This window comes from Ovis canadensis, chromosome 15 (genome assembly GCF_042477335.2).
Source record: "Ovis canadensis isolate MfBH-ARS-UI-01 breed Bighorn chromosome 15, ARS-UI_OviCan_v2, whole genome shotgun sequence".
In the NCBI taxonomy this organism is placed as follows: Eukaryota; Metazoa; Chordata; class Mammalia; order Artiodactyla; family Bovidae; genus Ovis; species Ovis canadensis.
Genome location: NC_091259.1, coordinates 30,122,989 through 30,145,152, shown reverse-complemented (window position 1 = coordinate 30,145,152; position 22,164 = coordinate 30,122,989). Strand labels below are relative to the sequence as shown.

Below are 22,164 nucleotides of genomic sequence, written 5' to 3'. Positions count from 1 at the left end.
CGGCTACTATTGAACGACGGGGGGCGGGGGCGTTCCAGCAGGCCGAATCTGGGAGGATTAGGTGTGGGGAGGAGTGGAAAGTGGTGGGCTCGGTGGCGAAGGCGTCGCTGGGGCGGGGGGACAGGACCTGAGCGCCGTGACGGGCGCGGTCGAAAGGGAGGGGCCTAAAAAGGCGGCAAGAGCGGGACTGCGGGAGGTGAAGTGGTCAGAGGTGGGCTGAGGGGCCTGGCCCCGCCCTGAGGATGGATGGGAGGGGGCTCCCGGCCCAGCCGGGCACCGAGAGCCTGCTAGGCGCTCTGGCGGAGGGCCGCCCGAGGGGGCATCTGTGCTCGCCGGTGCGCCCCCAGCCTTAGCACACCCTTGTGGCCCCCAAGTCTGGGGGCTCGCTCCTCGCAGGCTGTACTGGGTGACAAAGATTCAAGTTCAGGATTGTAGCCCAACAGGAAACGGGATGATTAGGTTTTCCAGCCAAATGGTGTGAGCAGCTGAATGAATGGAAGCTATATCCCCACATTCAAGAGTGCTGTAGCAGGATTAAGCATCTTCTCTGAAGAAAAAAAGTTTACAAAACAGATTTCCGATTTTAATTTGCCGTAGAATCCTTTCCAGTTACATTTGTTACAGTTCTACTGTCGGGTTCAGTTCAGTTCAGTTCATTTCAGTCGCTCAGTCGTGTCCGACTCTTTGCGACCCCATGAATCGCAGCACGCCAGGCCTCCCTGTCCATCACCATCTCCCGGAGTTCACTCAGACTCACGTTCATCTAGTCAGTGATGCCATCCAGCCATCTCATCCTCTGTCGTCCCCTCTTCCTCCTGCCCCCAATCCCTCCCAGCATCAGTCTTTTCCAATGAGTCAACTCTTCGCATGAGGTGGCCAAAATACTGGAGCTTCAGCTTTAGCATCATTCCTTCCAAAGAACACCCAGGGCTGACCTCCTTTAGAATGGATTGGTTGGATCTCCTTGCAGTCCAAGGGACTCTCAAGAGTCTTCTCCAGCACCACAGTTCCAAAGCATCAATTCTTCGGCGCTCAGCTTTCTTCACAGTCCAACTCTCACATCCATACATGACCACAGGAAAAACCATAGCCTTGACTAGATGGACCTTTGTTGGCAAAGTAATGTCTCTGCTTTTGAATATGCTATCTAGGTTGGTCATAACTTTTCTTCCAAGGAGTAAGCGTCTTTTAATTTCAAGGCTGCGGTCAGGTTATCATCCTATAATTGGAAAATAATCTCATTTCTGAGCTGAGGGTGGCATTAGACTAGAAGGAAATGCGTGCTGTATTTATATCTCGTAAGTCCCCAGTATACAGATGTTCAGAGAACATCAAGAATATAAGAAAACCAACATTTTAAAACATGTTAAACTTTGCAGGTAATTAAACGTTTGGAAAAATAAGGCAGCCAGAAGGCACTATTTCATACCTACTTAAATTGGAAACTTTAAGTTATTTACTATCTTTATAACAGAAAAAGAATTGGAAAAATCTAGCTATCCAAAAATGAGGAAAAGATTAAACAAGTACAGTTGTCTAACAGAATGATATGCAGGGAGTACAAATGAGAAACAGAATTCCCAGATTAAATGGAAAGGCATACCTGAAATAATATTAAAAGTAGAGCAATTATATTGTTAGCAATTATGTAAAACTACTTATGAATAGCAATTGGAAGAAATAATGGAAGAATAATTGTGATTAGTGAAAGAGCTTATACTGTATAAATTATTTAAATGTTTTAACAATTTTGAATTGGCTAAGATACCTTACTACAGTACTTCCACTCTGAATTTAATAACTGGATCTAAATTACTTTAGCCTTTGTACAAGATGATCTTCGGTTTGTTGTTCAGTTACTTAGCCTTACTTAAGCCTTGTTGTTTTCATTTTTCTGTGCATAGCAAGTTCACATTTTGAATATACTTTTGACAGATGTAGCTAAATCATGGGAGGGCACAGGTGAAACAGTCCAGGAGTGGTTAGTTTACCTCAGAGGTAAGCTGGGAATAATTAGGTTTGTCAAATAAGCCCTCTGAGACTTGTAGAATATTACTGATATCAAATGGGTGAGATGTAAAGAGGAATTAGTTGGTAGTGAAAGTTCTTGACATACTTAACATAATGATGGAGTAACCCAATTAAAATGGCTTGTAATTAATAGATGAAAATAATATAATTGGAAGGCAAATGAAAGCACCCAGGGCTAAAACTTTAGATATATAAAACCTTGAAAGTAATAAATAAAGGCTAAGTTTTAGGAAAGCAGCTTTCAAATTAATTTGGAGGTTCTGGTTGTTTTATACATTTCCGAAAGCCTCAGTGTTTTTTGCTTTTGTGTTGGAGACTGTTTTGTCATAGTTTAGAGTCTTGGGTTCTTACTTGTTTGCATATTTACATAAAATGTCAAAAGAAGTGCTAAATAACACTAGAAATACCAGTAGTAATATCTGCAGCAATAAAGTAATCCTATCTCCACTCCCCAAGTAATGAGTAAACATGCTACCAGGGAGATCACTTGAGGAAATTTACTTTCACTAAATGTGAATGGCTTTCTTGATTAATTTCAGTTGATAATAAACACAAGTGAAAATTATGAATGGTATTTAGTTTGCAAACTCCATTTTATTCATAGTTTGTTTCTGCGTTTTTTTTTTTAAAAACTAGTTCACAAATCTGGTACATACAGGCAGTTAAAACTGGTTATCACTTTGATAATCAGAAGCCTCTGGTATAACACAATCTTTATGAAAACGTAAAACAATACATGATAGTAATCTCTTCAAAAGCAATGGTTGCAAACATCCATGTTTCTAAGAAAATATAACTTTACATATATATTTTAAGCAAGCTATACCCTCTTACATAAATTCAGACAATAGAAGAAGTGTGCAATCATAATGCTTATTTTATGGGGGAAATGAAAATTATTATAATTATGACCTAAATGTTTTAAGTAATTAGAGTCCTCTTGGATTGAATATAGGGCATAAAGATAACTTCCTTAATGTACAACCATCCTGGTCAAAAAGAGCTGAGAAGTTGGTCAGTTAGTAGGATAGCCATTTCAGTACCAAGTAAATTTAACCTAAATTCTTTAGGTAGAAATTGTAAAATTTTCCAATTCCAGCTACTTTAGTTAACTGAGTGAGAATAGTCTTCAGTTTTTAAATGAAGACTGTTTAAGGAAATGAACTTTTTATTAACTTAGTTTTTATGACAGGGTCACTTTTTAAATTGGGTTTAGAGATTATTTCATGAGCTCTAAACATTTCTAGTTCTTTAGTTTTCTCAAAGAACTTCAGCGGTAGCAGGATGGACTGTCCCACACAAATGCCAACAGGGGGCAATACTCTTAAGTCAATAGGTCTCCTATATATCAAATAGGAGACTGTTCAAACCAGAATGAATCAATGCACACTCCTAGAATAGGCTCCTGTTTAGAAAGTAGAATGAGGATTACCAACACATTTTACAAAAACATACTGGCGTGCCATCCTGTAATGGGGGTGCTTCATTATTACCCATGGCCTCTGAGGTTAATGAGCTATGAAATCAACTTAAGCTTTCTGTGGAGGAACCAAGGCCACGCAGCTTCTTTTCCAAAGGACACAGAGATAAAAGACAAAGAAGGTAAAGGACTCTGAAAATTTGCTCTGATTTAATTTCCTCTGAAAATTTAAATTTACATAATGGAAAGAATGTTTGCTGAAAGAATACTGACAAAACTGACTTAACATTCAAGACAAATTGTACTGAAAATACAATAACAAATTTTAGTCTGATAACCCTCATGCTGTCTTACAGCAAAACACTAAAATTCATGCAGCAGAGAAACTGGTGATGGGAGGACTTTTTCTCCAGACTTCCTGGGGGGGCAGAAAAGAAAAAAAAAAAAGGCAAATATACTGTTTTCTTCTGTCTGCTTTTGTAATGAATTATTCTTGCTTTTAACTGACTTTCCCAAATTGTCCCAGTCATTTCTGATGAGAAATCATTCTTCAGTAGGAGGAAACCAGGTAAACTTATATGAAAGACATCAGGTATCTTTTGAGTTCCTTCTGTCAGCTAAAGGAGCCATCAAAGAGGTTCTATAAAACTAACTCCACAACTAAAATGGCTGGTAGAACTGGAACAGGAGTTATCATTAGTATACCTGTAATAAAATAAAGCTTGTTCTGAAACCACAAGGGCTGGTAAGAAGAAAGAGCCTGTATAAAAGCTACTGGGTTCCCTAGAAAATGGAGACAGTATACAGAATGTAAGAATATATAGAACTCACACTCAAGTTATAAAAATAGACATGGTTCTTGGACAAAAAGCAAATGAGTACAAAAGAATTCTCCAAACATGAACTATTTTTAAAAGACGCATCTATATAAAACAACAAAATGTCATGTCAGAGCTCCAACAAGTAGTCTGTTGAAATGGCTGAAAAGGGGAGATGAACTTGAGACAGACAGGTCAAGAACCCAGATCTGTCTGACTCTTCTGCTTGGCAGTGTACATTGGTGATCACAGGCAGACTGCTTTGGAGACTGATATATACATATATATTTATAGTATATATTTATACTGACTATATATATATATATCTGATTGGTTGAATGAATGAGAAAACTCAAGATACTAAGTAATCTCTGAAAGTTTAACTCTTTTAGCTTCTACACTTGACAGTGTTGCACATGAGAAAGGATTCTTGTTTTTTTCATCCAGAATCAACCCTGCCATTCACATCTCATGCCCCCATGGTTTCTATTGTGCCCTAAAGGATCAGCCTAGGCTAAATATAAAATAGAAAATAACTCTGGCCTTGACATCAAAGAGGGGCAGACCAATAATTCATGCTCAGTACTTATAAATCACAAACACTGAAAGTAATGGTTTGTTTCCTTTCGACTGCAAAGGAGATGCCATGGGCTAAAGAAAAGTCATGAGAGAAAGAAAGTCAAGAAGATATGGGTAGCAGCACCTTTCCATACCCGCCTGGATTTGAAAGGAGATTTTCACTCCTTATTCCTTTCAAACACAAAGTTCATCAGTTAGAAGGTGGGGTGGGGGGGGTGGGGTGGGGGTGGGAATGGCTCTAAAGTTAGAGAGTCCACAGAGAAAAACAAGCAGTACATGAAATATGCCTTCTGTGGGCTAAAGGACAAGTTGCAGAATCAGTTAAGACGCAAGAGGCAGCCCAAGGTCTTAATTATGGTTTTAGCATAGTACAGCACAATATGGGCAGCCCTTTTTCAATCCAATTAGCAATTCAGCACCATCCACGTCCAGTCCAAAAAAATTCCTGAAGAGTGGGCTTTCATCTTTGGTACCACCTTTTGAGTTATTCTTGGTTTGCAATAGCTGCAAAGAAGCAAAAAGCTGGTACCTCCACCTTGTCTGTGAGTACAAATGCTGGGACCCTGATTGCTGCAACCACTGAGGCCAATTAAAATGAAAATAATACTGTAACACATAGGAGTGATGCATCCAGTTCCCAGGTTCCAGATAATAGCAGCCATGCCCATATAGGAGCGGGATCATCCATCCCCGTTGGTTAAGGCCTTCGGTTTTTTGTCCGCAGAGTAGAGTAAAACAGTGTGTTCCCACGGACAAGGAACTCCAGAAGAACCCATGGTCTACTTTTGGACAGAGATTTTAGCTGCCACACATGCCAGGCACACAAACAGGACTGGCCCATGGCTGTCACACTTGGAGAAGCTTCTGTTTTGGCAGCACAAACTTCCTGTGTATTCTGGTTTTAGTCCTCTTTCCTGAGTGAAGCAGCCAGGGTGTGCCAACTTCTGCAAGTCCCCAATCTAATACTCAGCATTAATTTTCTCCATGGTCTTCTTCTACCCAGGCCACAATTTTCCCTTCCCATCCAGGAATGGCATCATCATCGTGGAAAACCTAGAAAAAGAAAAAAAGCCACCATGAAAAAAAGTTAGAAGATAGGGAGGCCTGCTACACATCTGTGATTGATAAAAAAAGATCCCAAACATAAAGGATAAAGTGTAGAGGAGTCTTGAGTTAGAGCCTGTGTTCCTTTGGTTTTGTCCCTAAAGTTACAACTGGTAAAAAAAAAAAAAAATATATATATATATATATATATATATATATATATATATATATATGTAATGACCCTTGAACAACACAGAGACAACACTCACCCCCTTCCCTGCCCCGGCCCTGTGCAGTCAAAAATCCACATATAACTTCACTGTCAGCCCTCCATATCCACAGTTCTGCATCCTCAGATTCAACCAACTCCTGATCATATAATACTGTAGTACATATTTATTGAAAAGTGTCTGCATATAAGTGGATCCATGCAGTTCAAACCCATACTGTTCAAGGGCCAATTGTGTATGGTGTATATACGTATGATTTATATATCCTTAGTTCCACACCTACAAAATGGTAAAAGCACCCCTCTAGTACTGCTTTGCTCATAGAGATTTATAAGATTTAATAAATTACTAACCATAGAGCACTTTAGGCTTCTCAGGAGAAAGCAGTACTATAAACATTTAAAAGAGAAGGAGGAGAATAATAATAAAAGAGAAAGGGGGAAATTTTGGTCCCAGGCATTGTAAAGAAAGGGTCAGAAAAAAGGCTAGTCTCAATGTGTGTGTGCAGTCCTTTTCATTCATTTATTCATTTCCTAAGTCGCTAATAGAACAAGATTATTAAAACAGTCCAGTGAAGAAATTTGGTTGTTTTTTTCGTTTGGTTTTTTTCTTTTTTGTGGCTGTGCCATGTGGCATACAGGATCTTAGTTCCCCAACCAGGGGTTGAACCTGTGCCCCTGAAGTAGAAGCAGGGAGTCTTAACAACTAGACTGCCAGGGAAGTCCAGAAAATATTTACAAAATAAAAGATGGGCAAAGCCAATCGGTGGTTCATTCTGTAAACACTGATGAGAGCACAGAACTCTTTTCAAAAAAAAAAAAAAAAATCTGTTTCTGGCAGATGTACTAGAAAGTGTAGGCTAAGAAAATAGACAAGGACTGAGTATAAGCATAGATGACTGCAGAGTTTCCTCATTTTCATTTTCTGAGAAACTACCACCACAATATACCATTTCATATATTCATGCCAGTTTGTTTATTTTGCTCTACACAGGAAGCAGAAAGTTTTCTAAGGTTTGGCTATAGAAAGAAAAAAGACCCCAACGCCAAGCTTTTCTTCAATGTGGGTTCTTTATTTTCCCTAACAAAACTTTTTCCTTTTTTTAAAATTTTCTGGCCATACCCCGGGGCATGTGGGATCTTAGTTTTCCAACCAGGACTCAAAACCTGCACTCTGTGCATTGGAATCATGGAGTCTTAACCACTGAGCTGCCAGGGAAGTCCCCAAAACTTTTTCCTTTATAAAATAAAAATTCTAAGTTTGATCAGAGTGATTAAGTCCATGAACTAATGAAGCTATCAACTTCTTGGGCCATTCCCTGAAACTTCTCGGTCTAAAGTAGTCAACTGGCTTGAGGCACTGGGAAACTCCACTGCCCTGGTTAGGGAATTCTGGTATTTCTGGGTACTAGATCTTAAGTAGGAATCTGTAGAGTTCAAGAACAACCAGCAATACCACCCAGACTCCCTGTGGGTTCTGTACCTCTTCCTTGACAGTGCCAAACTCAGGATCCAGTGCTTTGAAGTGATACCGATGATTTCCTTCCCGGTCAATAGCCGCTTTAAAATCCTTCAGTGTCACCTCCCCCAGCCTGCAACAAAAGGAGAGAACACTAAAATAGACTGTTTATCAGTGGGTTGAACAGATAAGATGTTAGTTTTAAACCCAGGCCCCTGTCAAAGTCTCTGCTCGGAGAAACAGCATGGCCTTGTTAGGTCACTGCCCTTGGTAACTCAAATGATTCTATTAGCAGAAGCTAGGGAGTTAGTCATGGTTAGGGAATGTAAAGTGTGTTAGTCACTCAGTTGTGTCCGACTCTGTAGAATTCTGCAGGCAAGAATACGGGAATGGAAAAAAAAAGAATACTGGAATGGGTAGCCGTTCCCTTCTTCAGGGGATCTTCCTGATCCAGGGATAAAAGCTGGGTCTCCTGCAGTGCAGGTGGATTCTTTACCATCTGAGCCACCAGGGAAGCCCCATTAGGGAATGTAAATAGCATTACAAATGGGACAATCTGAGAATTTAAAATAGATTTACTACTTTGACAGAAGCCAAACCACTTTTTTTTTCTGTATCACTCTGGAAATAAGACACAAAGTGTCTGCAATCTAATTTGTTAAACTATCAATATGTCTAAGTTCTCTTGACTTCCTTCTTTGCAGCAATTCCATTTCTCCAGGCTGGGAGAATTCAAACTATACCACTTTGCTTCAGAAAGCTCCCCTCTAACTCAGACCCTTTAGGAACGGTAAATCTTAACACCTCTCTCAGCAGTTGGTTCCAAAGATTAAAAATCTTTATTTCAAAGCCAGCTACCTTAGAAAGGAGTATATTAACTGAAAAGTTTCAAGGTTTTTAACATGAATTCTCTTTAGATTAGTTGTAGTCATCCAATAGCAACAAAGGTCAATAAGCAATAAATAGCCCTGGAATGCTAGGCTGTAATCCATAGCTCTCAGCAGAAGCTATTTTGAGCACTTAAAAAACTGTTATTCCTGACTTGGAGCATCTCTGTATATCAGGACTGGAAGCAATATTGTGTCTATGCTGTATAGCAGATCCTGACGCGTCCCTTGTAATGCTGAAGGTTAGTGGTGAAGCTGGAACTCGAATCTCTATTTCCTGTGCCCTTCTCACTACACTGCTACACCTTGCAGCTGGTTAGGTGGGCAGTAACTAATGATTCTGCCTTCCTGTCCTTTTTAAAGAAATAATGATTCAGAATCTCACCTCTTTGGTATATTAACCATGAAGGGTGTAAGTGACCGGTCAGTAAAATAGAGCACTTTCGTGCAGGCGCTGCTGACAGTTGGAGAACTCTGTGAGTGAGGCAACTCTGCAATCAGAGAGACACCTTGTGGTCAGAACATTCAGTTTGCTTCCAATAACCCATCATTTCCAGTTATTCAAAATGTCCCAGGAGAATGAAGCTGCCTGAGGTCATTAGCACAGTTTTGAAACCCTTGCCAAACACCTTGTCCATAGGGTGTGACCCACAGGAAGTCACCGCTGGGGCCACTAAGGTAGGAGGTGCTTTGGACATAGATGCTATCACAAGGACCATCCCTTCTCACCTGTTCCAGGTGATTCTAGCAGGGGAACAGCAACTGTTCTGACAGGCACTGCTGCCAAGAGTCAAAAGAGGTCAGAGAAGCCAGGCAAGATTTCAGGGAGGGGACTGCCCTGGTAGCACAGTGGATAAGAATACACCGGCGAATGCAGGGGACACAGGTTCAATCCCTCGTCTGGGAAGATTCGACATGCCACGGAGCAACTGAGCCTGTGCACCGTAACTACTCAGCTGCCATGAGGCATGGGGAACCTTCCAGGGCCAGAGGTCGAACCAGTGTCTTCTGCACTGGCAGGTGGATTCTTAACCACAGGACCACCAGCATAGTCTCAGTCCCACAGTTTTTAACTCAGATTTCTTGATCCATACTTTGTCTCTCTTCTTTGTATAGGTACTGATAGAAAAACTTAACCAGTGAATTACTTGTGATTATGAATTTAAGAGAATAGGAGAAGAGACCAGTTAAAAAGTTTTATCATCAGGACCAAAAACAAACTTTTATTAAAACATCTCCTGCAATTCCAGATACACAGGTTTTCCTAACTTATTCTAGGCCATTGATCCCAATCAAACTGGCAGCAACCAGAGAATAGTTCTAGGAAGACTTTTTATTTTTTTAAATATTTGCTTGTTCGGCTGCACTGAGTCTTAGTGGTGGTGAGCTTAGTTTCCCTGGGGAATATGGAATCTTAATTCTCCAACCAGGGATGGAACCCCAGGCCCCTGCACTGGAAGGCAGATCCTTAACCACTGGACCACCATGGAAGTCCCCAGCAAGGGTTTTTTTGTTTGGGGTTTTTAAGGCTTTTTTTTTTTTTTTTTGGCTGCACCTCAAATTTTGTGGGAATCTTAATTCCCTAACTAGGGATCAAAACCAGACCCTTGGTGTTGAAAGTGTGGAGTCTTAACCACACTTTGTGGTTATTAACCACCAGGGAATTAACCACCAGGCAATTCCTAGGAAGAGGTTTAAAATAAGGAAGTAGGAGAGATGAATAACACAGAGAAGAAAAACAAGGGAACATTCTCTCTTTGCACAGTAATCAGTTAGTTTTCAGAATTTTTTTCAAAGAATGCCATTTATTGAAACCTACACGCCATGATGCTCCTTTGACTCCAGCACCAAGGGCCTGGCACACAGCAGCTTTTTTAATAAAACATTCACTTTTATCATTAAATTTTATGATTGATCTTTTCATTCATTCAACAAACAATTATTGAGCACTTATCATGTACCAGATTTTGAGAATATAAAATTTTTTATATGTGACCTCTGATCTCAAAGAGTATAGTCCAGTATAGATGACAGGTATGATAACAAATAATTGTTGTTGTTATTTAGTTGCTAAGTCGTGTCCAACTCTGCAACCCCATGGACTATAGCCCACCAGGCTCCTCTGTCCATAGGATTTCCCAGGCAAGAATACTGGAGTGTGTTGCTATTTCCTTCTCCAAGGGATCTTTCAGACCCAGGGATTGAATGTGTGTTTCCTGCTTGGCAGGTAGATTCTTTACCACTGAGCCACCTGGGAATCGCCCAACAAATACTTAATACACTAAAATCAGATTTGTACAAACTGCAAAGGAAGACCAAAGATGGAGTAGTTAATTCTACCTGGAAGAGGTCAGAAAGTTCCCTTAAATTGTTTAAACAATTTGAGAATTGTTAAAGCACCTAAAAAAATGATCATATGTAGAATTTGGAAAAGGCATTCCAAGAATGAAGGATACTTATAAAGGCATGAAAAAGGATCACGTATCTATAAAAATGAAAGTTGACTAGTAAGGCTTGAGCATTCTACTTTGGGAAGTAATGGAAAATGAGGATAATAAGGTAGGCACGGCCCAAATCACAAAGGACTCTGCCAGGCTAAGACATTTAGATATTAGTCTTAAGCTCTAGGGAGATGTTAAAAGGAACCGATATGATCAGACTGGCATTTTAGAAACGTCAGTCTAGCAGCAAAATAAAGGGTTGGATGGGAGAAATTCTGGAAAGGGTGATCCCATTAAGAGGCAATTAAGATAATCTGAAAGGCTTGGAAGGGTAAGATATAGCCCTGGAGCTAGAGAAGGGATGAATTTGGGAGACCTTTAGAAGGTAAAAGTCTTAGTACTTTCCATATAGTTGAATGTCAAGGATAAAAGAGAAAGTGAAAAATAACCAAAATTTATGATCTAGGAAATAGATTCATGGTAGTTACCTAAGACAGGGGAACAGAAGTGTCATCCATTTAAAATGTTTACTGGGTGCCTATTATGTATCAAGAACTAGAGATGCAAAAATAGTGAAAAGTGAAAGTGTTAGTTGCTCAGTTGTGTCCGACTCTTTGCAGCCCCACGGACTGTAGCCCACCAGGCTCTTCCTCTGTGGGATTCTCCAGGCAAGAATATACTGCAGATAGGCCTTTAAGGAGGGATTAAAGTTAAATGAGGTTATAAGAGTAGACCAGTTCTCATCCCAAAGAACTGGTGCCCCCATACAAAGAGGAAGAAACACCAGAGCTCTCTCTACCATATGGAGACTCAGCAGGAAGGTGACTGTCTGCCAGCCAGGAAGAACACCCTCCCTCAGCAGATCTGACCACACGGCATCCTCATCTTGGGACTTCCAGCCTCCAGAACTGTGAGAAAATAAACTGCTGTTAAGCCACTCAGTCTATGGCGTTCTGTTATGGCAGTCCATGCTGACCAATAAAATGTTATACACACACTTTGGGTGAACTGGAGGGTAAGAGTACATCAGATGCCACACAGAAGTCTGGTAGATAAACACAGGTGTGGTAAACAGGTCGCTGGTGACATTAATGAGAGGACTTTGGGGTGACTAGTGAAGAAGGCCGAGTTAGATTGCACAGACTCTGAGTAAAAAAGAAAAAGCATAATGAGAGAGAAATAGTCTTACTCCACTTTAAATCATATTGATAAAATGATCACTGTTGTTCCAGGGTGACATTACTATAGAAGTTATATACGGAAACCACAGAGGGAGTTCTCTGGTGGCCTAGTGGTTAGGATTTGGTGCTTTCACCGCGGAGGACTGGGTGTGATCCCTGTTTGGGGAACCATCTTGTATGCTGTGCAGCGCAGGCAAAATATACATAAATAAAGTAATTTTAAAAAATCTTGAAAACCTCAGAGAACAAATGACCCAGAAACACAGCGGTGTGTATATGTATGTGTAAATAACATACATGATTTTAAAAGGCATCAGAAATCAATTTTAGCTTTTAACTGACATGTATGGTTCATTTGGAGTCAGTTTTTTATATGTAGTATGAAGGGTGGCTCAATGATCTTTTTTTGATGTGGGTCTTTAATTGTTCCAGGACGATTTGTTGAAAAGCCTATCCTTGAGCCATCAAATAGATTTTGCACTATTATGAATAATCAACTGGTCAAATTCAGTAAGTCTGTTTCTGAACTTTCTATTCTGTTCCAATGATCTCTGTGTCTATCTATTCACTCATAATACACTGTGTTGATTACTCTAACTTCATAGTTAGTTTTGAAATCAGGTAGTGTGGCCCGCCAACTCCTTTGTTTATTTTTCTCAACTTATTTTTCCAACTATTCTAATCTCATCCATGTAAATTTTAGTATCAGCTTGTTTATATCTACAAAAAGTCTGACAGGACTTTAAAAAATATTTATTGGGCTGCTCTGGGTCTCAGTTGTAGCACTTGAGATCTTTGCTCTTTGCTCAGTTCAGTCCAGTCACTTAGTCGTGTCCAACTCTTTGTGACCCCATAGACTGCAGTACACCAGGCTTCTGTGTCCATCACCAACTCCCAGAGCTTACTCAAACTCATGTCCATCGAGTCAGTGATGCCATACAACCATCTCATCCTCTGTTGTCCCCGTCTCCTCCTCCTCCTCTTGCAGCATGCAAATTCTTAGTTGCATCTGGTGGGATCTACCCTGACCAAGATCAAAACTCAGGCACCCTGCACAGAGGTCTTCACTACTGGACCATCAGGGAAGTCCCCTGTTAGGATTTTTTTTTAAATTTATTTATTTTAATTGGACGATAACACTGTTAGGATTTTTACTGGAATAACATGAAGCTACAGATCATTTGGGGAGAATGAACCATCTTCACAAGGTTGAGCTATATTTATCCCATCAAACAAGGCTGTTTCCCAATTACTATGATACTGATAAACAATAATTTTGTAAGTGGTTAAAAAAAAAAACCTATGTCATAAAAACGAGATTATTTTTTAAAATGTACCATCTCCCTTGTTTCTATTTGTTCCATATATTTTTTGTTCCTTTTCTCTTTTCTCCTCTTTTTCTTTCCACCTTTGGAATGTGTGCATATATGTATATGCATATCTGTATATACATATAGGAGCTTCTCTTGTGGCTCAGATGGTAAGAATCTGCTTGCAGTGCAGGAGACGCAGCTTCAATCCCTGAATTAAGAAGATTCCTTGGAGAAGGGAATGTGACCCACTCCGGGATTTTTTGCCTGGAGAAAACCACGGACAGAGGAGCCTGGAAGACTACAGTCTTATGACATTACAAAGAGTTGGACACAACTGAGCGCCTAAGCGCTCACACAGATATGTATGTCTTCAAACCCCAGTATGTTTAGGTTCTCAATTTGGATACGTCATTTCAACATGTAAATGATATTTTAAACAGTGAGATATTTTACTTTTTTTTTTTTTGGTATTGGATTATTTTTACAATTTATCTCTGCTATTAATTTTTTATTTATTCTTTAAAAATTTAGTGGTCATTCTTAGATTTATATATATATATCTTTAGTCGGTCAGCTTTCAAATGATATTATACCGCTTCACACGTAAGAACTACGGAAGTTACAACAGTAGAGTCCTAATTCTTCTATCCTGATCTTTGTATTACTGTCAAATATGAAATAAACCAGTAACACATCAATACTATTTTTGCTTTAAACAGCCTATTATCTTTCAGAGTAATTAAAAATAAGGGGTAAAAAGTCTTTTATATTTTCCTTCATTCTAACCACTTCTGTTTGTATATCTCAGTTCCTCCCATCTCATATTCCTCCTGTCTGAAGAAATTCCTTAAACATTTCCTGCAGTGAAAATCTGTAATGAATTCTCTTGGGTTTTATGTATAAAAATATATACTCTCTAACTACAGAATTCTAGGTTTCCCCCCCCCCTTTCAGTACTTTAAAGATGTCCCCCCACTATCTTATGACCTGCAGGTTCTGATAAGAATTCTGTAATTCTGATCTTTGTTCTCCAGTTTGTAATATTTCCCCCCATCTCTGGTTACCTTTTTCTCTTTTCTTTGATTTTCAGTAATTTGACTCCTTTATTGTCATTGTTATTCATACTTCTTGCAATTCTCAGAACTTCTTGGATCTGTGGTGTGATGTCTTTATATATTTTTGGAAAATAATTGGCCTTTATGTCTTCAAATGCTTCTTCTGCCCAGTTCTGTCTCTTTTGGTTCAGAGATTCTAGTTACATGTATCTTCATCCATATGGATATTATCCCATGGCTGCTGGGTTGTTTTTCCTCTCTCCGACTCTTTTTCTTTTTGTACTGCAGTTTGGGTAATTCCTATTGACCTATCTTCAAATTCACTGAATCTTTCCTTAGCTGTGTTTGTTGAGACTTCTGATGAACCTCCTGAAGACACTCTTCATCTTCGTAATATTTATTTTTATTTCTAGCATTCCATTTGACTCCTTTTCATAATTTCCATCTCTCTGCTAAAATTCCTCACCTGTACATGCACTATATAAACATTTTTACTTCAGCCATTAACACCGTTTCTAAAAACTCCTTTTCTGATGGTTTCAATATCTTAGTCACATATGAGTCAACTCTTGAGTAGACCCTTATTGACTCCTGACAGTGGCGTGCATTTTTCTTGTTTCTGTGGATGTTACATAAATTTTTATTGACTGTCAGACTTCCTGTGTAAGTCTTCCTGTGTAAGACGGTAGAGACTAAGGTAAAAAATGTTTATGTCTAGAAATGGGCACGCTGCTTGTTTTTCCCGGCCACTGGCGGGAAGAGCGGAATCAGTCACGTCAGGAGACTGAGCTGAGACTGGGATTTTTGTTAAGGTTACTTTCAGTGCACCATCACCTTCACGTTTCTCTAGGATTATGTTGAGGAGCTGCACCCTGCAGGGTTTTCCCTTAATGTTCCTGCTCTACCCTCAACTTTATTTTATCATTATTAGTTTGGTCACACCATGCCGCATGTGAGATCTTAGTTCCCTGACCAGGGATTGAACCTGCGCCCCCTGCATTGGGAGCACAGAGTCTTAACCACTGTACCAGGAGGGAAGTCCCACCCTCAACTGCAGACTTGACTTGTGTGCCCCTCCCTCAGAGGCAGACTGCTGTCCCTTCTTACACAGCACTTGCTCACCCTGCGGGGAGGGCTGAGGAAGGCTTCTCTGTGATCCAACCTCACTCTTGAGGTGGGGCTTTCTCAGTGATCCTACCCTTTCCCCAGTGGAAGACAGCCTCTAATGATCTGAGCCCAAGGCAGTTTGCTGCCACTGTTGGGGGATTGAGAGTTCTTTTATCCTTTCTTTTCCCCCCTAGCTGAAGTAGGTCTTCACCTTTGCCTGAGATAGGGACGAAGGGGAAACAGGATTTGCTGCCCTTCTTCAGCGGCTTAAAACTTTTGTTCTTTAAGGGACCAAGGCCCAGACGGTTCTTCATGCTTTTCTGGCAGTGGCAGCCGGTCCCTCCTCTGTGCCCCCACCCCCAAAACAGGATTTCTCAACACTCTGTTCCCACAACCAGTCTTTGCCATAAGCACCCAAATGGAGGTCAACAGAAGCGTCAGCAACCAGGTGCAAACTCTTGTTGCGTTTGCGGCCCCCAGGGTTCCTAGTCTCTGCCCAGCCTTTCACAATTTATTAAAATCTTAGCTGAATTCCTATCTGTTTGTACAGTGGCCCCATCTTCCTACTGCGCTCTGCCATAAGTTAGCCAGTGCTGGTATCCTATCTGTGCTTGGAGGCACCTGTTTACCTTTCAGGCTGGTTGGCTGCCCTCTGATTTCATCTCTCTGATGGATTTAAGACAGTTATAATATTTTAGACTAGTCAACCTTTTCTCTCTGTTAGCACAGCTCCTTCCAGGCTTATTATAATTCACTTTTTAAAAAACTGAGGTATAATTCATGTAACTCAAAACTCACCATTTTAACCACTTAAAGTGTACAATTCAGTGGCACCTAATACATTCACAGTGATGTGTAACCATCACCACTGTCCAGTTCCAGAACATTCTCATTATCTGAAAAAGAAATCTCATACTCAATAAACTCCCTTCCTAATCCTGACGTCTGTCTAATCTACTTTCGGTCTCGATGGATTTGCCTATTCTGGACATTTCATAGAAAAGGATCCTTCCAATTTCTGCCCTTTTCCGTTTGGCATCTTTCACTTAACATTTTCAAGATTCATTTATGTCGTAGCAGGTATCAGTAATTCATTCCTCTTTGTGGCTGAATAACATTCCATTATATGAATATATGCAGAAATTGTTTACCCTTTTATGAACTGATAGACACTTGGCTGTTTCCACCTTTTAGCTACTGTGACTAGAACATGTGTGTACATGGTTTTGGTTTTTTTTTTTTTTGAACACTTGCTTTTCATTCTTTTGGGCATATACTAGGAATGGAATTGCGAAGTCATATAGTAATTCTATGTTTAACTTTGAAGAGCCAGCAAACTGTTTTCCACCATTTTACATCCCTATCAGCAATGTACAAAAGTTTCAACTTCTCACCAACACTTTTACTTGTATTTTCAGAGTCATCAGTAGGCATGAAGTGGTATCTCATTGTGGTTTTGGTTTGGATTTTCCTAATAACTAACAACTTTAAGCATATTTGCATGTGCGTATTGGCCATTTGGGGCTTCCCTGATGACTCAGCAGTAAAGAATCTACCTGCAGTGCAAGAGATGCAGGAGACATGGGTTCAATCCCTGGGTGGGGAAGATCCCCTGGAGGACAGCAAGGCAACCCACTCCAGTATCCTTGCCTGGAGAATCCCATGGACACAGGAGCCTGGCGGGCTACAGTCCATGGGGTCACAGAGAGTCAGACGCCACTGAAGAGGCTGAGCGCACATATACACCTTGGCCGTTTACTCATCTTCTTCGGGGAAATGTCTATTCAAGTCCTTTGCCCATCTGTTATTAATATCAATTTTTTTTGGTCCTCTGTTGCTAAGTTATAAGAGTTCTTTATATAGTTTTTATCCTAGGCCCTTAATAGATAAATGATTTTGAAACATTTTCTCTTATTCTGGTTGTCTTGTCACTTTCTTGATAATGTTCTTTGATCCAAAAAGTTTTTAATTTTTATGAAGTCCATTTTCCTATTTTTTTTCTTTTATTGCTCATGCTTTTAATGTCTAAGAATTCAAGGTCATGAATATTTTCCCCTGTGTCTTCTTCTGAGAGTTTTAGTTTTAATACTTATATTTACGTGAATGATACATTTTAAATTAATTTTGTACATAATGTGAAGTACAGGTCCAACTCTGTTCTTTTGCATATGGATATCCAGTTGTCCTGACACCATTTGTGGGAGATACTATTTGCCTGTCAAATTATCATAGATGCATGGGTTTTATCTGAAATCTCAATGTATTCCACTAATCTAATGTGCATGCCTGCTAAGTTGCTTCAGTCATGTCCCTATGGACTGTAGCCCACCAGGCTCCTCTGTCCATGGGATTCTCCAGGCAAGAATACTGGAGTGGGTTGACATGCCCTCCTCCAGGGGATCCTCCTGAACCAGGGATTGAACTGGTCTCCTGCAGCTCCTGCAGTGCAGGCGGATTCTTTACCACTGAGCCACCAGGGAGGCCCTCACTAATCTACTGTATTACTTTTAAAATAATAATTGTTGTTGTTGTTTCTCTTAAGAGTAAATTGCAAGACAGGAAGTAGGTTCAAAGAGACAATTACTCTTTCAGGAGATCTGGCTGTCATGAAAAGGAGAAAGAAAGGGCACAGCCTTGCATCTCTCATATGCCACACTATACCAGATTATCCACATATAATATTTCACTTAATGTTTACAATCCTTCAAGATTATCTCCATTTCAAAAACATGAAAACTAAAATGCAAGGACGGTCATTAACATTCTTGCCCATGGTATACTCTGCTGAGAGCTACAACTGCATCCCAGATCTGTTTGATTCTATACTCTTATGTTTTCCCCCTTTATTGTTTTGTTTGCAGTTTTGGACATGAGTTTGAAGTACCTTCTGACCTACAGAGAAGATATCCAGCTGGCCTTCAAAAATATAGCCCTGCAGCTCAGAAAACGCTTGCAGTTAGAGATGAAAGTTTAAAAATAATTGGCATACCAGAGTGGTTGAAGCCATGAAAGTAGAAAGGATCACCGATGAAGAATATGAGAAGGCCTAGGTCGAGACCTCCAGTGGAATCCCAGGGCACAGTCAAGGGTTAGGCAGAGGAGGAGAAGAGAAGGAGGCTGTACCTAGTTCTCGAGACTACAGTCTAGTAAGGCCAAGCACCAAGTCCATCTTGTTCATCTCGAGATTTCTAGTGCCTAACAAGAACTCTACATAATGAATGCTCAATAAATATTTCATGAACGAATAACTGGTTGGTACTAAAGTTAAAGAAGAGGAATGTTTCCAGAAGGAGACTATTCAAAGATAGTAAATGCTTTTGAAAAGTCAATGGAAGATACGGTATGAAACATGACCACTTTGATTAGGCAACAAGACAGTCAACATGCACCCGAGAAAAACATTAAGTGGAGTAACTGAGTAAAAGACCACTTAGTGGATTAAGAAGTGAATGGGAGGTAACAATGAAGAAAGAGCCTTCTAGATCATTCTTTCAAGAAGTCTGATGCAGGGGAATAAGATAAATAACTCAGTAGCTAGAGGGTTATCAAATTGCGTGAATGTTGTATTTTTAGATGAGAGGCATTCAGCTTATTTGTCAATATAGAAATTGAATTAACACTCTGGTATTGAATTAACTGTGAATTTATTTGGTCTTTTAAATAAGTAAGTCATATACAGAAAAGAATTATTCCAGGGAGGGAGAAATTTACTAGACTTATAAAAAAGAATTTGTAAATATTTAGACCTAGGTACATTGGCAGTTTAAACTAACTTAAAGAAAGCACTGTTGCCAACATCCGCTGGATCATGGAAAAAGCAAGAGAGTTACAGAAAAACATCTATTTCTGCTTTATTGACTATGCCAAAGCCTTTGACTGTGTGGATCACAAGAAACTGTGGAAAATTCTGAAAGAGATGGGAATACCAGGATCACCAGACCTGCCTCTTGAGAAATCTGTACGCAGGTCAGGAAGCAACAGTTGGAACTGGACATGGAACAACAGACTGGTTCCAAATAGGAAAAGGAGTGCATCAAGGCTGTATATTGTCACCCTGCTTATTTAACTTCTATGCAAGGTACATCATGAGAAATGCTGGGCTGGAAGAAGCACAAGCTGGAATCAAGATTGCTGGGAGAAATATCAATAACCTCAGATATGCAGATGACACCACCCTTATGGCAGAAAGTGAAAAGGAACTAAAAAGCCTCTTGATGAAAGTGAAAGAGAGGAGTGAAAAAGTTGGCTTAAAGCTCTACATTCAGAAAATGAAGATCATGGCACCCGGTCCCATCACTTCATGGGAAATAGATGGGAAAACAGTGGAAACAGTGTCAGACTTTATTTTGGGGGGCTCCAAAATCACTGCAGATGGTGACTGCAGCCATGAAATTAAAAGACGCTTATTCCTTGGAAGAAAAGTTATGACCAACCTAGATAGCATATTCAAAAGCAGAGACATTACTTTGCCGACTAAGGTCCGTCTAGTCAAGGCTATGGTTTTTCCTGTGGTCATGTATGGATGTGAGAGTTGGACTGTGAAGAAAGCTGAGTGCCGAAGAATTGATGCTTTGGAACTGTGGTGTTGGAGAAGACTCTTGAGAGTCCCTTGGACTGCAAGGAGATCCAACCAGTCCATTCTGAAGGAAATCAGCCCTGGGATTTCTTTGGAAGGAATGATGCTAAAGCTGAAACTCCAGTACTTTGGCCACCTCATGCGAAGAGTTGACTCATTGGAAAAGTCTCTGATGCTGGGAGGGATTGGGGGCAGGAGGAGAAGGGGACAACAGAGGATGAGATGGCTGGATGGCATCACTGACTCAATGGACGTTAGTCTGAGTGAACTCTGGGAGTTGGTGATGGACAGGAAGGCCTGGCGTGCTGCAGTTCATGGGGTCGCAAAGAGTCGGACTGAGTGACTGAACTGAACTGAACTGAAAGAAAGTACTAAAGAGGACAAGGATAAAATAAAAAGCCTATCAAGAAAACAGAAATGACTGGTTCAAAACAATGCTAGAAAAAACACTGAAACTAATTTGGGTACTAATAGTCTATTTCAGTCTCAGTGTAAATATATCATTCAAGAGAAAAAAAATATATGGAGGTTTGAGAACAAAATATATGGAGGTTTGAGAACAAAAATATTTTACCTTTCACATTTGGGCAAATACTTTCTTTAAGTGTTTTACTTTAGACTTATTAATGTGGTTTTAAAAACTATCTTTAACATATAAAACTGGCTGTGGTCAGCCTTTTACTATTTGGTTTTTATAAATTATTATTTAGATACTTTTAGATCAGGCCTGGGTAAACTATAAAAGATAAGAAAACATGAATGCTATTAAACCAAAAGGTAAGATATGAAGTATAATAGAAATTACCAGGCAGGGTAGATTTCCCAACATGTTAGAATTACCAAGGAAAAAAAATGTAACACAGTAAGTTCAAACAAATTGAATGACCTATGCACTCAAAGTTTCGGAAATCCCCAAAGAAATGAAACTTCTTGCCTCTAAGAAGAACTGGAAATTTTCTCTATTTGAGACTTTCAAGTAATCTGTATATGTGTTTGTTGTTTTATATTTTGCTTCGTTTGGTGTAGCCTGTTTGGAGCTTGTTTATTTCCAAAGATATTTTGTTTAAGATATTTTAGCCTCTCTGAATCAGCAGCATCCTTTATGTGGCTAAATGGTACTCGGGGTAATGGTGGTGGTGATAATGATGGCATAGTCTTCATAGTCCTAGAAGCAACTCGATTCTAGTATTGCTACAGAACAATGCATTGTAAATGTGAAGTACTGGGACTTCCCTGGTAGTCCAGTGGTTAAGAATCCACCCTGCAATGCAGGCAATACAGGTTCAGTCCCTGGTTGGGGAACTAAGACCCCACATGCCTTGCCACAACTAAGACATGATGCAGCCAAATAAACAGAATAAATGAGTGTGAAGAATGTGGTACTTCTTTTTTTTTTTTTTAAAAAAAAGGGTGAAGTACCACAAGAAAAATTATATCTCCAAAATATTAGTAGCATATAAATACTAAATTTCTGATCTAATATGCTATGAGTCCTTACTGAGCAGTACGGAGCACTTACTTGAATTAGGGGGCCAGGACTCCCGGTATTCACTACCTGCTTGAGTTCTGGGTGACTTGCCCCGAACCTGGGGAGTGACACAAAAATCACAAGAGTTATGATCAATGGGAGAATTTAACCAAGAAATTTAAATCATAAAAGTATACTTAAAATATATACTTTTCTACCACATCTTTTTCCACAGAATATAAAATTGGATGTGTTTATCCTAGCAATAACAACATACACGTATAAAAAGCATTCTAGTTTTCAATGCATTGTCTCATATATTTCCTCAACCAATGCCAAGCTCATTCGGGGGGAAGAGGACGGAGAATAAGCAGTAAACAGAGACCTGTGGGTCAAGAACGACAATCCCTTAGACAGCTACCCAGCTGCTTAGAGTTATCTGTGAACTCCCTCCTTGACTGACATACCATGATGAACGGTCAGCTCCCTTGAGAGGAAAACCAAAGAGAAAAGCAGCTGTAACTGTCAGCAGGGCCTTCTATCTTGGCACTGCCTT

At 39.9% G+C, this 22,164-nt stretch overlaps 1 protein-coding gene across 7 annotated transcripts in view; it reads right to left on the bottom strand.

Moving 5' to 3' along the window:
- Positions 1-2,605: 2,605 nt before the first annotated feature.
- The window catches only part of DIXDC1 (DIX domain containing 1), a 79,511-nt gene continuing 59,952 nt past the window's right edge, over positions 2,606-22,164 (bottom strand). For 5 of the 7 annotated variants that reach the window (XM_069554985.1, XM_069554984.1, XM_069554981.1 and 2 more), the window contains 4 exons: positions 21,660-21,726; positions 8,853-8,958; positions 7,605-7,713; positions 4,859-5,901 (listed from right to left, as the gene is read on the bottom strand). In XM_069554985.1, the coding sequence (XP_069411086.1) occupies positions 5,821-5,901; positions 7,605-7,713; positions 8,853-8,958; positions 21,660-21,726 (363 nt within the window). In that variant the 3' untranslated portion in view covers positions 4,859-5,820. Of the gene's footprint in view, positions 5,902-7,604; positions 7,714-8,852; positions 8,959-14,725; positions 17,121-18,061; positions 21,727-22,164 lie in introns of those variants that run through there. The other 2 variants (XM_069554982.1, XR_011249418.1) reach the window with 2 other exon arrangements.